The sequence below is a fragment of the Orcinus orca genome, chromosome 2 (assembly GCF_937001465.1).
Source record: "Orcinus orca chromosome 2, mOrcOrc1.1, whole genome shotgun sequence".
NCBI lineage: Eukaryota > Metazoa > Chordata > Mammalia > Artiodactyla > Delphinidae > Orcinus > Orcinus orca.
In genome coordinates this window covers 124334873-124350591 of record NC_064560.1, presented here as the reverse complement: position 1 = coordinate 124350591, position 15719 = coordinate 124334873, and the positions used below count along the sequence as shown (strand labels likewise).

The 15719-nt window shown below is 44.9% G+C and overlaps 1 protein-coding gene across 2 annotated transcripts in view; it reads right to left on the bottom strand.

Annotated features, from left to right (window-relative positions):
• Window positions 1-15719, bottom strand: part of RYR3 (ryanodine receptor 3) — a 555614-nt gene that overhangs the window by 56710 nt on the left and 483185 nt on the right. For both annotated transcript variants that reach the window (XM_049705467.1, XM_049705468.1), the window contains exons 66-69: window positions 11359-11679; window positions 8887-9127; window positions 2043-2130; window positions 1855-1947 (exon numbers count right to left, since the gene is read on the bottom strand). In XM_049705467.1, the coding sequence (XP_049561424.1) occupies window positions 1855-1947; window positions 2043-2130; window positions 8887-9127; window positions 11359-11679 (743 nt within the window). The remainder of the gene's footprint in view (window positions 1-1854; window positions 1948-2042; window positions 2131-8886; window positions 9128-11358; window positions 11680-15719) is intronic.

Sequence of the window (15719 nt, the reverse complement as noted above, 5' to 3'; positions counted from 1 at the left end):
TCGTTCAGTGATGTGAATGAACAACTTCAGGTTAGTTTGTCAGTAGGTAGTTTTGAAACATCATTCTTTGTCACCTCTTCTCTTTCCAAGTATAAACCCAAGGACCCTGAGTAGCCATTCATCACCAGAGGGCTGAGATTATCTTTGCCATTTCTGCTCATCTGGGATCCAATTCCTTATACCAGAATCATTTTCTTTGCTTTTTTTGCCATCCGCTGACAATAACAATGGATGCTAGCTGGTTCAGTCAAAAGCCAAAAGATCCACCCCAAGTTGAAGGTGGCAAGGAATTTGTCTGGGATTCAGTGACTTTCGGTAGGTGGACAGGGTCAAACGAGACACTGTAATGGCTGTAAGAAGACCCTTCAGAGGGAACTTAGGGATAGATATCCAGGGATCAGGAGTCTGAAAATATCCTGCCTCCTGTACCTCACATGAGAAGCTGTGTATGCCAAAAGTCAAATGCAAAATAAACTTTGGAAAATCAAATAAAAATTATCCAAAGCACAAAAGGATGTACCTTAAGTAAGCTTCCTTTGCAGCAAAGATTCCTCTTGAATGTGAATATATATACACCTAATCTCTCTACATTGTACGTGCACAGTTCTATTTATCAAACTTTACCAAACAGCGCATACCAGATTCTAAACTCTAAGAATCAAATTTTGGATGCTGGAAGAAGTGTTAATGTCAACATAGCTTAAAGATGGAAGGGATGGAAAGTTCAGAGTGATTGCAGCTGACCAGAGCTAGGCACGCTTGGTGAAGTTTTGGGTGTTGAAGTTTTCACTTCTGGTGGCCCCTGGTCTGCAGCTCTGCATACAAAGGTCTTCTATCCCAAATGGTTATTTGGAAGGTTGCCCCAAGAGCTTTGCTACAAACCCGCGACTGTCATCTTTCCAGAACTGGTTCTCACTTCTGAGGGGTTCCCGTGCACACTCCACCTTCCTGGTCCTCAGAGGCAGCACTGTACCAGCAGTGAGAGAGATGCACATCTCAGGTGTCACATGTCTCTTATACGTGACAGGACAGTCAACCCTCACCCAGGCACGCTTCTCAGGGGAAGAGAGTCCAGGTAAGCCATGACAGCCGGGAACGAAACAGCACATTTAAGTAAGCCTTGTTTTTGTGTGTACACCTAAAGGAGTGTGTCTGAGAATTCTCTCCAATAAAAACAGCAAAACCTCACTGTGCAGAGCTGACTGGGGGGAACCGGGAGGCCGGCTGCCCCTCCTGTATTCGATACTGCGACACCCTCCCTGTAGGTGACTCTGTTTTCAGACAGATGTTTGGAACGCCCTCTTTCAAACATTTCCCTGCAGGGGGATGGACAAATGTTTGGGTTTCTGAATGCAACTCACGTGGAAAATAAACAGAAGGCATTAAGAGGTCAGCACAGCTGAAATAAAGCAACTACTAGATGTTCAAGATAAGAAGAAAATAAGTGCACTGTAAGAATATGTGTCTACGAAATCTTCAAAGCAAGGCAATGTCCTCACAGCTAATTAAAAGGTGGCTCTAGGCACATGTATTTTTGTAGCTTTTCTACACAGCAAGTAGTTCTACTTTAAAACAAGTAACAGCAGCTTTTGTTTTGGAGACCTCTCGAAGGCCTTAGGCAAGTCTTGAAACTTAAACTTTTTGATGCACAAAGCAGCTATTTATTCATAAAATGTGATGACCATGCTTATTTGAGAGCAGTTTCTTCTGGCTCATTCTCAAAGAAAGAACAGTGGACCTGTTGGTTTCTGTTGTTTGACCTACACGCAGTAGGAGCTAATCCCTTCATACACCCAAGACATGTAGCTTAGGTCAAGGTTGGAGAGTCTTCGGAATTGATTTCTATGGACTTACTTTTGACATCTTGCTTTTGCTGTCTCCAGTTAAAAATGCCAAATTATTAATTTCGTTCTGAATCACAAAATTTTGCTCTTCCCTCTTGAAGTTCTAAGTGGGGGGAAATAAAAAAGCAAACATTACAAGAAAGTTGAGGTGTACCTTTCACCACCAACTCTAAATCCAGGGCCCCCATCTGTGCTTACGTGAGATTTACACCACAGGATGAAGACCTCTGCCACCATGCGGAAGAGCTGGTCAGAGTCAGCATCGGGGCTTTTGAGCCAGTTAGATCTGAGGTGAGAGATAAATGAATATGCATGTGGAATTCAGCAATGATTGAAAGAGTCACACTCTAAAAATTATACCGACATCAGATGCACACATTTATCCGGATAAAATTGCATTCCCATAGAAGGCAATCTTCAGAGAGACTAAATATCAATATATTCCTTGCATGCTTAGATACAGGCATGCAATTGTTGTAGGTATATTTGAAGACCTACAATAATCACTTCCATGTTACCAAAGGATTCCAGGATTCTCTTAGCAAACAGATGTCAGAAATCAACATTTCAAAATGGTCAAAGGTAAGGTTTTGTTTTCCTTTAAACTGAAGAGGTGATGAAGGTTACATTCTAAGTTTTGGGACAGGCCTCCTTTAATCCTCAAGTCTAGCGAGACTAGGAAAGTCTTGGTCAGTATGACATCTAATCTTGTCAAACCTCTGAAATTGTGAGCACTCTATAAACATTTCTGGCCTTGCCCGTTTTCCTTTCAAAGCCACTTTTATGAATGAAATCTGTAAGACAATAATTTTTTTTAACTGTTATATAAAGTGTATAGGCAGAGACCAACACCTCCTATGCCCTTTGAAATGGTTTGCAAATTCCCTACAAATAGGCATTACTCATTAAAAAAAAAAATACTAGGCTAGGTTAAGAAATTTCACAGTGGCGGCAAGAAGGCTCAATTGCAGTAGAATTCAGTCATTTCCTAAAAGTTGTCTTGCCCCTATCTTGTGCGTTTGAATTGTATTTTGAAACGGCTGGGTGAGTAAATATCTGCATAAAGTAACACATTAGAAATTAAATTGTCTATCGTCTTTCTTAAAGAAAACTTTGGGGCTGTCATGAATGGTCTAAAAAACCTAATGTCCCTTGGTTGTATGCATGGTAATAGCTATCAAAAAGCCAGTTCCCTAAGCCCTGGGACATCAGACTGAATTGCTCTGAGCAGCCTGTACCGTCTGCCCATTCACGGAAGGCACCAGGCTAAGGAAGAAAGGTGAAGACTCATGAGGCCAAGACCACCTCTGGATTCCTTTCTCATCTCCTCAATTCCTTCCCACCCTGAGTTCCAGCCTCATGGACATTTTTCTCTAATCCTCCTTGTTTTCTACCTCAGCTAGCCTCTCCTTTATAGGCAGACACTACAGGTGGTCTGCCCAACACTCATTCTCCTCTTCTTCCTTAGGCACAAACCCCCATTTTACTCCGGGTGGCAGTGTGCCCTGCTGAAGGTCACATTACCCAGCCCCCCGGCCCCCCCACCCCCGCCCCCGAGGGACAGCTGTGGAACTACGTTCTGATCAATGAGATGGAAGAGGAAGCTGTTGGATGAGCCTTCTGGAAAACTCTCTAAAAAGGATCAGATAGCTGAAGGTGCCCTTTTGCCTTTCTACTTCCTCTCTGGAATGAAAACATGACAGCTCAAACTCTAATTGGCATGTTGCACCTGAAGTAACTTTGAACATGGACACCAATGTTGAGGACAGAAAGACAGAGGAGTGAGGGTTTCTAACGAAGAGCAGCGATACTGGCCATGGACTGGCTATCTCTGGACTTCCTTCACGTGTGAGATTTAACTTCTAATTTAAGCCACTCTGTAAGGCATCCATCACTAGAAGCCAAATGCAATCCAAACTCGAGGCTTGAGACTGGTAATGCTTTTTGATTTCTTTCATATTGATTTTTCAGGAGCGCTTTTTCAGGGTCAAGTGTCAGGTTTTATCACAGCCGCCAGCTGTTCCTTCTGCAGCGTTTTGGTTTAAATGTGCTTTATAGGCTGGTACTGTGCCTTGAGTGGGAAGAGGCAAGGGGTCACATCCTATCCCGCCCAGGAAAAGCACAGCCACCGCCAGTGTGAGTCGCAGGAACACTGAAAACAAAATCTCAGGTAAACATTTGCTCACAGGAGAAAGAGGCTTTGCATACCTTTGCCTTCATATGGGAATGCAGTTTCAGCGGAATGAATTTTGTTTTCAACACCCTTCTTCCAAGAGGCAGATTTTTACTCTTTGTCTTTAGTGAGGTTCCTTCTTCAGGTTCAGAATGGTGGGTACACATGAACCCACCGTTAAGTGTTTTCCCCCAGGCACGTAAACTCTCTGCACCTCTCAAACCAGATTAACTCAGTATTTGCAGGAGGACAGAAGAACCTGACCTTGCCTCTCCAACTTGCCCGTATATACGTCCTACCCCCAAATGATGCAACCAGACTCTCTCCTCCCTTCTCCCAGCCTTCCACAGAACTCAGACCTTTCTCAACATTCAGACATTTGATCCTTTTGGAGGTACTTAACCGACCTGTGGGTTTCTTATATCATCTGCTCTGCATGCTGCCAAAAGGCAGCTGGGAAATGCAAAGCTGTAGGTGGGTTTAGAGGTAAAACAGAAACAAAAAGCAGAATAAAGGAGAGTTAGACTGCTATTGTCAAAATGACAACTTATCAGGTTTTTGAAGAAAGTAAAGCCAGTTATCAGGTTTTGAAAGAAAGTAAAGCCATGTTCCTATATTCACCGCCCAGTTGTCTGACTAAGAGGTAAGAGCTTATCTCTGCCTTGTTCCTGAGCCTCTTGTAGAGGATACAGCCCGAGGTGGTCACCACACAGGATTCACTTGGATTCCCTTCAACAGGGAAAGTTGGTCGTTTCTGTTCAGAGTGTGTCTGATTTCCAGAAAGGAGGCTGAGGCGCTGCTGCCTTGTGTAGAGAGGTTTGTTGAACCTGTGTTGATGTATAATCTCCCGGCATGAGGACATGGAACCCTGATTCGCCCTGCTCGGACCACAGCACGCTGGGAGCTCTTGCTTATTCTGGGTCAGCTTCAGGTTCAACACTGACCCACAGAAGCTTCTCTTCAGAAGACTGTTTCAGCTGTCGAAGAGACTTGGAACACTGCTGTGACAGGGCTGAAGAAGTCCAGAGGTTTAATATGACGAGAGAAAACAGGGGAGGACAGGACAAGATGGCTCTCTTCAATGTTTAAAGAGCTGCCACAAGAGAGATTGGAGTAGTTTTGTGTGGCTCTAGAGAGCAAAATCAGAGTTGATAGGAGATAACAGATCTGAACTCAAAACGGTTCAGAGTGCGGGGGAAGGGGAATTGGATGAAGGTGGTTAAAGGTATAAACTTCCAGTTGTAAGATAAGTACGTCCCAGGGGGTGTAAGGTGCAACATGATTAATCTAATTAACGCTGTATGTTATACGTGAAAGTTAAGAGCGTAAATCCCAAGAGTCCTCATCACAAGGAAAAAATACTTTTTCGTGTCTTTTATTTTGTATCTGTGCGAGGTGATGGATGTCCGCTAAACTTATTCTAAGCATTTCATGATGTATATAAGTCGAATCGTTCTGTTGTATACCTTACACTTACAGAGGGCTGTGTGTCAATTATATCTCAATAAAACTGGAAGAAAAAAAATGAACGAGAAAGAGTTGAACCAAAATGGCTTTAACTGTCTGAAACGAGAATGGGAAGGCACGCACAGTATGGCTGTACCTGTCATCCATAACCGTGGTGGACAATCAGGCAGGAAATGCACCGCTAGGAAAAGGGAAGAGGATATTGATTCATCCAGTTAGAGGTAAGATGAGCTGGCCTCTATTATTCCTGCCAACTCCACAATCCCGTGCTTCCAAGCCAGCCAATTCTTTTGGGTGAAGAAAGAACTTGAAGGAGGTAAAGGCACACACACAGGAAGGAAGTATTTCTAAGTGAGGCTCAGATGGCCATAATGCTCCCTGGTGTTCAGGGAAGAAAGGGTTGAAAAGTGGGGATGAATGAATTAGTGATGATCTCAAAGACTCTCTGACATTGCCATTTTTAGCAACTGTCAAACAATGTGTAAGTGGAACACACTCTATCTTGCATCTTGATTGTCAATAGTGACAAATGCAGTTAAAGAGCTATTCCAGGGGCAACCTTACTCTACTTTCATTGCTGTTTTCACCTCAAACTCTGACAAATTCCTTCGCTAACCTGCTAACATAATTATGTTATCAGAAATGACTAAAATGATAACCCTGAAACCAGGATTTCTTTTGAGACAGTGAGTAAAATTCCCCACAGATAGGTAAGGAATTTCATACACACACACACACACACACACACACACATATACACACTTATATATAGTGTGTGTAAGATGTTTATTTTGTAAAGCTAAATATAAGTAATCTTAAGTAAATATTTTAAACAGTAAGTACAATTTACCTTATGAAATGCTAAATGCTAAATGCTAAATGCTAAAATGGGCATATCCAGACGTATTCCTTGCCCATGACAGAATGGCATAACACTCAAAAGGTCAGCAACGTTCCCCCCAATATCCCTAAGTCTTTTCAGTAACTACAGTGGAGTATTTGAAAATTAAACCTTCCCAAACTTACAGTTTAGGCCTCTAAACTTTAAGAGGGTGTGGTATAATAAAGACATCTATTTGGTCTTTGCCTTCCACTGGGACCTACAGTCCTTTGCTCCTTTGCCTGTTCATGAACATTAGGCTCCTATGCCTTCATTTCCCCCTCATCCAGCTTAAATCCCTTGGCCAATCTTTCGAATTACCCTATAATATACACCCTCAACTCCCTAACCCATTTTTCTTTGTCACACTCATTTTGCAAAGCCCCAACCCTGGTTAAATCCAACTCTCCTCCCAGTCTGGGCCTGTACCTGGCAGCCAAACTGGCTGGAGAAAAACACGACTTGCCAATGGGTCCCACTTTCAATTCACGAGCGCAGATCTCCAGTGGGGCCCTGCATGTGCCCGGCAATCCCACCCACTTCCCTGGTCCACCTGCTCTCCCACTCTCCCTGGGCGCTGCCTCCTTCCTCCTCAAACCTCCAAGCACCTTCTCTATCTTAAAAACTCTCCTCTTGGGCCTACTTCTTCCCCCAGCTAGCAGCCCGTTTCTCTGTTCCCCTTTAGAGTAAAACTCCTTGAATAAGTTGTCTGTACTGCTATCTCCAAGTACTTTTCTCCCATTCTCTTCCAACCTACTCCAAAGAGGTCCTCATCTCCATTGCTCCATTGAAGCTGCTCTTGTCAAGGTCACCAATAACCTTCATTCATCATTCTTTCCTCCTGGAAATCCCTTGTGAAGTTGGCATCCAGGACACAACATTCTGTTGGTTTCCTGCTGTCTCACTGGTGGCTCCCTTTCAGTCTCACTCACGGGTTCCTTCTCTTCTGCCTGACCTGAGCACATGGGCTCAGTCCTTAGAACTCTTCTCTCTCCCTCTCAAGCCTTTACCTATCTCATCCAGTCTCATGTCGCTCAAAGACCACATATCAACGTATGGATGACTCTCAAACTCTCATGTCTACACCAGACCTCCCTCCTGAACTCTGGACTCATATATTCAACCGCCCACTCAACATTTTCATTTTTGTATTGAAGAGGGAACTCAAATTTAACACGACTGAAAGTGATATCCTGATCTTGCCCTAAAAAAACTTCTATATCCACAATCCTCCCCAACTCAACTGCTGGGAACTCCATCCTTCCATTTGCCCAGAATCATCTTTGACTCCCCTCTTTTCTCTTATTCCCAATCTGCAGTCCCAAGGGCTCTACCTTTAACACAGGCCCAGAATCTGACATCTTCTGTCAACCTTCATTGCTACCAGCCTGGTCCCAGCCACCACCAACTCTTTGTTTTTTTCTTTTTAATTATGGTAAAATATACGTAACATAAAATTACTCATTAGCAACATTTAGTACAACCATCACTCCTAGTTTCAGAACATTTTCAGGACTCTGAAAGGAAACCCCAGCCCCATCCTCTGCCCCAGTCCTGGCACCACTCGTCTGCTCTGCACCCTCAGCTCTTGACTGGGTCACCGTGAGCCTCTCGGCCGGTCTGCTCACTTCCTTATTTGCCCTGATCCCTCACCACAGCGGTCAAAGACTGAGTCAGATCACATCACAGCTTATCTTCAAACCTGCACCAAATGCTCATCTCGCTCGGCCCCGTGGAGAGAAGATGGCTTCTCGGACGTCTCCTCCTGCTTTCCTGGCCCCTCATTCTTCTCCAGTTGTACTGGCCTCCTCGTGATGCCCTGAACATCCCAACGCACACCCCTTCCTCGGGGCTTGCACCAGATGTTTCCTTTTCCTGGGAACATAACCCTTCCCCAGACCTGCACGGTTCCCGACCTCACCTCCTTTGGGTCAGTGTTCAAATGTCGCTTTCTCAGTTAACATTCTTTTAAAACTGCCACCCTGGCACTCTTAATTCCCTTTACTTTGCTTGTATAATTTACTCAGATAAGTAAATTATAAGTAAAGTGTATAAGTAGATCTATAAGTATATAAGTAAGTATATTGTAAATATGCAAGTATTTGTTTTGCTTATTGTCTACTTGCCCCACTCTCCTGCCGGAATGAAAGCTCCCTGGGCCAACAGCTCTTTCTGTTTTGTTCTCTCTTGTCCCCTAATGCCTACAACAGTGCCTGACACCCAGTCGGTAATGTCTGTTGAATGAATGTGTGACAGAGCAGCAGAGGGGCAGAAGTGGGTCGCTGCTGCCCTTATTCGACTAACTCCCTCTTCCCTGTGGTGGCCTGTGAAGATGGAAGGGGTAGCCATGCCACTGATCATGTAGAATCACTGACCAAGGAGAGCATTGCCCAGAGGTCCCACACTGGGGATTCTGTGGGGGAGGGGCACTGGCGGTGGCAGCTGTGACCTCCCTCTCTCACCTGTAACAAAACCCAATACCGTCTCTCCATCCTGGGGACTTGCCTAGGCCTCCTCCGTACCTGTTGTTGTCCACGTAGCGGATCAGCATGGGGTAGAAGGCATAGAGGTCTCTGCAGAGGATGGCAAACTCATCCAGAATGAGGAGCTCTGCCTCCTGGGCGTCCCCTTTGCTGTCGGCTTTCAGCTGCTCCTCTTCCTGCACGGTCTTCACAGCCTTCTTCTTCAGCTTCTCCAGAGTTGGGATGAAGTGGCTTCTTAGCAGGTCCGCCCTGGCTTTGCCGATGATTGGCTGGGCATACACTGTGTTTGCAAACAAAGGGCCTCCCCCTCATTTTGCATGTTATGACAATCGATGAAAGGAAAGAAGGGATACTCAAAGGTGAGGCTGCGAAAAGCCGTCAACTCAGGATAGCACTTGCCCTTCCATCTCGTGAAGCCTCAGTTGCTGGGGGTGGGGGTGGAGCTACAGGAGAAGGTCTCTATTCCTGTTCTGCTTCTCTAGGCCACGGGGAAACATTGCCACCCTTTAACTTTTCACGTATGGTGTTTGCTATACCTCTGAGCTCCTCATAACAGGCTATCTTGTTTCATTTTAGAGTACATTCACGTTGGTTTTGGCTCACTAGCGAGATTATAAGCCTTTTATTCATAATAACCAACACTGTGCTGTGTCAAGAGTAGGCACTCAATACTACGTTTTCTGGTTTATAGAAAAATCTCTTGTTAAAAACATATGGACCCAACCACAGTTCTCAGCCCCCAGGACTTGAGAACTGCCAACCTACTGCCTGGGGACTCCTCTGGGCCCTGAGAAAAGCAGAGAAACTACTATCATCTATAATAAACTGAGAGGCAGACTGGGGTCGCCACCAGAAGTCGATGAGCAGAAACAAGCAATCAGTGGGACCTGGGACTATGGTTCCAGCCTTCTTGAAGAGAAAGATAAAACTTACATGTCTCATCGAGTTTCTTAAATGGAATATCCTATTGGTCTAATCCATAATAAAGATGAGAATCAGAGTAATTATTTAAAGATAAGTGAAATAAAATTCTCAAGAGTCATGAACCATTCACAAAGTGCATTGATGCGTGTTTTGTGTATTTCAAAGGTTCTTTCATGTAGGGCGTTTCGACTAGAAACAGCCTATAATCCAGCACTTTTTCTTTTTAATCTCACTTTACCTTAGTTTTTGCTTTCATAAATACGGCTGTTTTAGAAAGAGAAGGCGAAAACAGTTCTCTGCTGAGACGCATTAACCAACAGGTGGAAACTTCACGTTTCACACTCCAGCCTTCACCGGGCTGCATTTCTGCTCCGGATCTGGAATCAGAACGGCTGTTCCAGATATGGCTGATGTGAGGTTGCTATTTAAAATGGACTCTGTTCAGGCACCAGGAATGAAGCGGCCTAACTGAATGAGATATGGGTTCACCTGTGAAATAACAGGTCCCGTTCAGTTCCCATCAGGGTGCTGTGACATCTTTCCACTGCACCTCTGGGGAAGCTAAGGGAGTCCATCCTTCCATTACCTTCCTTCCCTTAATCCAGATTTAGAAATTAGAGCTCCTCAACAAATTGCCTTAGGGTTAACAATATTCCTGGGCTACTAGGTAAGAAAGGAATGCCAACTTTATCTACTCATATGTTCCCAGAGGTCTATACTGTCTAGGAGCCATCAGTACCCGAAGTATTTATAATTTGAAGTTCATTTCAGAGACAGGAAGGCGGTAGAAGTTTTCTTCCTTGGAATATCTACTCATTTGTCCGGGAAGCTAATAGCTACCACTGATCCCACCGCTGTGTTTTATGGTTAGGAGATTGTAGGGGTGAAACAGCTACGGTCCATCAAAACCGCAGGTCCATCAAAGGCAATGACTTTGCTTTAGCTTCTGTCTTCTCAACTCTACTCTGACAGAGGACACTAAAATACTCATGGTTTCCTGACTGTGGAAAGTGTGGTTACTAATTTTCCAAGGTTCTCCTCTTTTGGAGTTGTTTCAGGAGCAGAAAATCAGCCAACAACATTCATTAAGAGCCTACTGCATGCAAGGAGGAATACAAGACAAGACGGAACTCCTAGTGAGGCTACTGTGAACCTAAGTTAGAGAGCGTCTTAGGAAGCATAAAGTGAAATACAAATGCTAGAAACTTACAGTACAGCCCAGATGGGAGTGAGTTTTGTACGTGTGGAAAACACGCAGGATCACTTACCGAGAAAATATGGACAATTATTACTGTAGGAGCAAATGGAATTCTTAAGTACCAAAAGCAAATAAGCAATGATCATGGGAGTTGGGTAGAGTTTATCAAGAAGGGCTTCCTGGAGATTCGAGGGACCTGGATTAGTTGGGGAGTTAGGCAGGAGCATTTGCTCCAGGAAGCTCTACAGGGGAATAAGTCAATTCTTTTCACTGTTAAATAACTAAGTGCGGGGAGGGGGAATAGCTTAAAGATAGACTAAGAGAAGAAAAGAAAGTCCAGGCGTCTTGGTGCTGGGGTCGGGGCCGGGGAGGAAAGGCATGTGTGGTACCTGCAATGCGCTTCATCCAGGAGGCCTCATCGATGCCCAGGTTGTTGTTGATGATTTTCAGAATGTTGCCCAGGATGACACTGAGGTGTTCAGAGGTGACCTTGGTGCACCAGGGCCCTGTGCTGGGGGGCAGGTGCTCAGGCCCCCGCTCCCACCAGTAGGACAGGTAGTTGCAGAGCATGGGCAAGATCACCTCGATGACGTGGGGCATCTCCGTGTACCGGGCCCCTGACTCGGCCAGGTCGTTGATTTCCTTCATCAGGCCTTCCAGCTGGGGGATGTCAGGGCACATCTCCTCCACCGTGTCTGGCATCCCCAGAACTGACCGAGAGGGACAGGAAGAATAAAGGGACAGTAATTCAAAAGCACAAATAGTGCGACCTTCTCTCTCTCTGTCCACCCCTCCTTTGGTCTTTAGACATAATTTTCCACCCCAGAACCTCAAACAGGTCAGCTCCGGATACAGGGGAGCTTTTGCTCTCCTGCTGCCTTTGTAAAGACTGAAGCTTCCAGAGGCTGGGTTATCTTCTAGATGTCATACTCAGGTTAGAACACTTAAACTGAATCTTAGAGGAGCATAACAGAGACATGGCCGAGGGACATTTCATAAGACTTCTCTGTGATACAGTCAGTCTCTTGCTTCTCCATCTTGGCCTCAGTGCATGCAGGAAAGGCAGGGCTAGGAGAAAAGCAACCCATCGGTGTTGAGTTGCCAATTTGTGGTTGGGTCACCTGGATCATGTCTGTACTGTTTCAAAAAGGAAAAAGAAACATCTTGCATCAGAGATTCTTTCAGCTGGACCAGAGACAACACCTTCCATCCAGTTGAAATCTTGGGGAAGAAAACTTTGCACATACATTGATTTCTGCATTTACAAAAGAAGTTATTGATGACCTGAAGGAACCTTTGCCAAGACCCCTTGTCATTCGCTTAAACCTTTTTGTTTCTGAAGGTTTATGTGCAAGGAATAGTGAGTCAGCCCTATCTCTTCCTCACACTGAGTGACTGAGGCCGCTTCACTGAACGAGGACAGACAGGATCAGATGATGACAGCGTTCAACATTAAACGTTGTCAGATACAAGAATAGCAAAAAGAAGCAGCCAAGGGGATATGTGTCTTGTTCTTCTTAAGGCAAAAGACACTCTTTCCCTCCAAGACAGGAGGAGAGACCAGAAACATCCTGAGGTTCCTGACGGGTGAGACGAAAACAAGGGCTCTGAGTGGCAGGGCGGGGCATGGTTGAAAAGAAGCACGAGCCGAAAGCTCTGCAGAGCGTCCATTTATGTCATAGCCCCCAGGGTCCACCTGGGCCTGGGAGGCAGCTCATTGCAGACTCCACCCACAGGCCAAACTTCTCACAGTGGGGCCAAAGCATCAGACACCAGGGGGGCTAGGGAGTCAGAGGAGCAACAGGAAAATGTGGTGCATTTTAGGTCCACTAGTGGAGCCTATTAGATCCACTAGAAGATTTGAGGAAATTCTTTTTGATATTAGGAGTAAAGTGTAAAGTTCTCATGAATTTCAAAGGACAAAGCAGAAATTTCAAATAAAATGTGACGTTTAGTGAACTGGGTTGTGCCTGCAGGCCCTTTGCCACGGGGTTACTGCTGGTGTGAAGTCTCTCTCTTTCCTAGATTTTAAGTCCATAGGAATGGAAGTGTTAATGAATAAGAGGCCACAGCAAATTCCTTGGCTTTTAGGAATATTGGCCAATTGAAGGGACTGTCTTGATTTCTGTCATAATTATCCTGCCTGGAGCAGAGATCCAGAATAATCCTGGCTGCCTTGGAGACAGTGAATCGGTAGCTGTTACAAGTGGTTCTAGGAGATGGTGTGCAGCTGCACAGTGATGGACGATTCGGAAGAGCCTCCCTGCTATGGAGCAGGCCCTATGAGGTGCTAACACCCTTTCCCTAACTGTGATTTTCTGTTGCTATCGGTATGGCCTTTTGGCAGGGAGAAGGCTACAGATCTCTCTTCCTTGGAAGTTAGGAGTGAACCAGTGTCCTTTAAATCCAGACAATTCAAAAGGACTAGTAGCATGAAAGCCAAAGAACATCAAACTCCTATGATTTACAGCGTAAGGGAATTATACAGGTTAGACACCATCCACTGCCAATGCTGGTCATTTGCAGAGAACAAGTCCAGCCCGTACCTTGCTGCAGAGCAGCAAGAATCGGGGGTGACATCAACATGGGGGTCTGGGGAGACTCTCACGAACAAAATCGTTTGACACATACAGTGTCAGAATCAATAGGTACGAACAGTACAGGCAAACATTCTACCGTCAAGCTCCGCACACAGAACAATGCCAACTGCCACAGATGCAGCTGAAGTTTACAACTGTTTGTTGTAAAATTATACGTGAGAAGGCTCAGGGCATGTGTGTGTTTAAATGTCACACAGAGAATACATCATCATGGACGCTTTTTTTTCCTACCTAAGAGAAACACAGAGTTGCTTGCGGTTGCTTCACTGGAGTCATTACAATGACCTTTAAAAGTTATTTATATGTAATTGGTCCTCGAGGGGAAGAAACATTTGTGATTTACGTGTTGTTTTGTTCTTCAAATGCCACATAATAAACCTGCAGAACGAATGCTGCTGAGTTATCTACCTGAAAAACAGCTCAGCTGGGTCCTATTAGAATCAGACACAAGAATGTAAGAGGGGACCATTAGAACACGCTGGCCTTTCATCTGCTAGATCAATGGTTCTCAAAGTGAAATCCTCCCACCAGCAGTGGCAGCATCACCCGGAAACTTGTTAGGACCTTCAGAATCCAGACTTACTGAATTAGAAACTCTAGGGGTAGGACTTGGCATTCTTTAGCAAGCCTTTCGAATGATTCTAATACATGCTAGTGTCTGAGAACCACTGGGAACCACTGAGTTAGATTCCAAAGTAGTATTTTCTTCACCAAGCAGCTCCTCCCTCAAGAAGACAGCATCAGAGAGCACCGTCTCTGTAGTATAGGCAGACAGCTTACATGGAAACTGGACCTCCTTTCTCTCTGGTTGATCTTTCCAATAAGGATTTGGGAAGTAAACTGGCTGGTGAGTAGGATGTTTTGGTCAATCTACTATTCTGATTAATAGACCACTGCCACACATAACCAAAGATTTTATCTAGCGCATAACAGTATTAGACCTTTTCCAGTTTTTGGATGAGTCAGAAAATGCTCCAGGACATTACAAGATAGAAGAGTTCCTAATATGAGTAACTCTGCTGGCAAAACACCAACTGTTAATTAAGAGAGATGCCCAACTGACTGAAGCCTTGATAAATCAGTTCATATTGTATTTCTCAACCAAAGACTCACATCATTTGTCACGTCACATCATCTGTCACATTCCTTTCCCTGCTTGGTCCCTCAGGCCACCTACTTTGTATAATGAATGAAGTCTACCTTCTCAGAGTCCATCAAGCCATCAGTCATTCTCTGGCTGCAGGCAAACCTGGTTATCCCAGAATAAATATTCGCGTACACTCTACTTTTCAACAGCCATACACATGGTCAGCATTCAGTCTTTGTTGATTCATTTTTTTTTTTTTAAGATTTGATTTTATTTATTTTTGGCTGCCTTGGGTCTTTGTTGCTCTGCACGGGCTTTCTCTAGTTGCGGTGAGCGGGGTCTACTCTTCCTTGCGGTATGCGGGCTTCTCATTGCTGTGGAGCATGGGCTCTAGATGGGCGGGCTTCAGTATTGTGGCATGTGGGCTCAGTAGCTGTGGCTCGCAGGCTCTAGAGCGCAGGCTCAGTAGTTGTGGTGCACAGGCTTACCTCTGGGAGCTCAAGAGCAGAGTAGGTCTCTCTCTTTCCCAAGGTGCAAGCTCTATACGTTGGTGATACACAGACAGACACACACTTTTTCTTGAATCACAGTTGGAGCAGAATAAACGTATACGTATCCAGCACTGTCATGACTGGACCCATGTCCCTCTGGAGTTGGGGAGCAACATTTTTGCTGGCTTTTGCCTACAGATGTCACAGCTCTTCCTCAACATTGCCAAAGCCTGCTCAGTTGTTCAGCTCCTACTTTAGCTGCAAGATGTGACTCATTCAGAATCATGAGATGGCAGAGAAAAACAAGGTTGGAACTATATTTTTCCTAGTCCATGAAAGAGGAGGAAGGGTGAAATGAGGCTAAGGAGGTTGGGGAATTAACTGAGAGACTTCACGTGAGACTTTGGAACGTGGAGGCATCTTCGCGATGCTTCTCCCTCGACGAGCTCTGAGAACACTAGTCTCTGCTGTATTCTAGTTCAGGAAGAGAACTTTAAACAGTCTTGTCTAAATTGTCCTGGTCATCCTTTCTGGGGCTCATGTGCTTCTTTTATCTGAAGTAATAAAAGCAA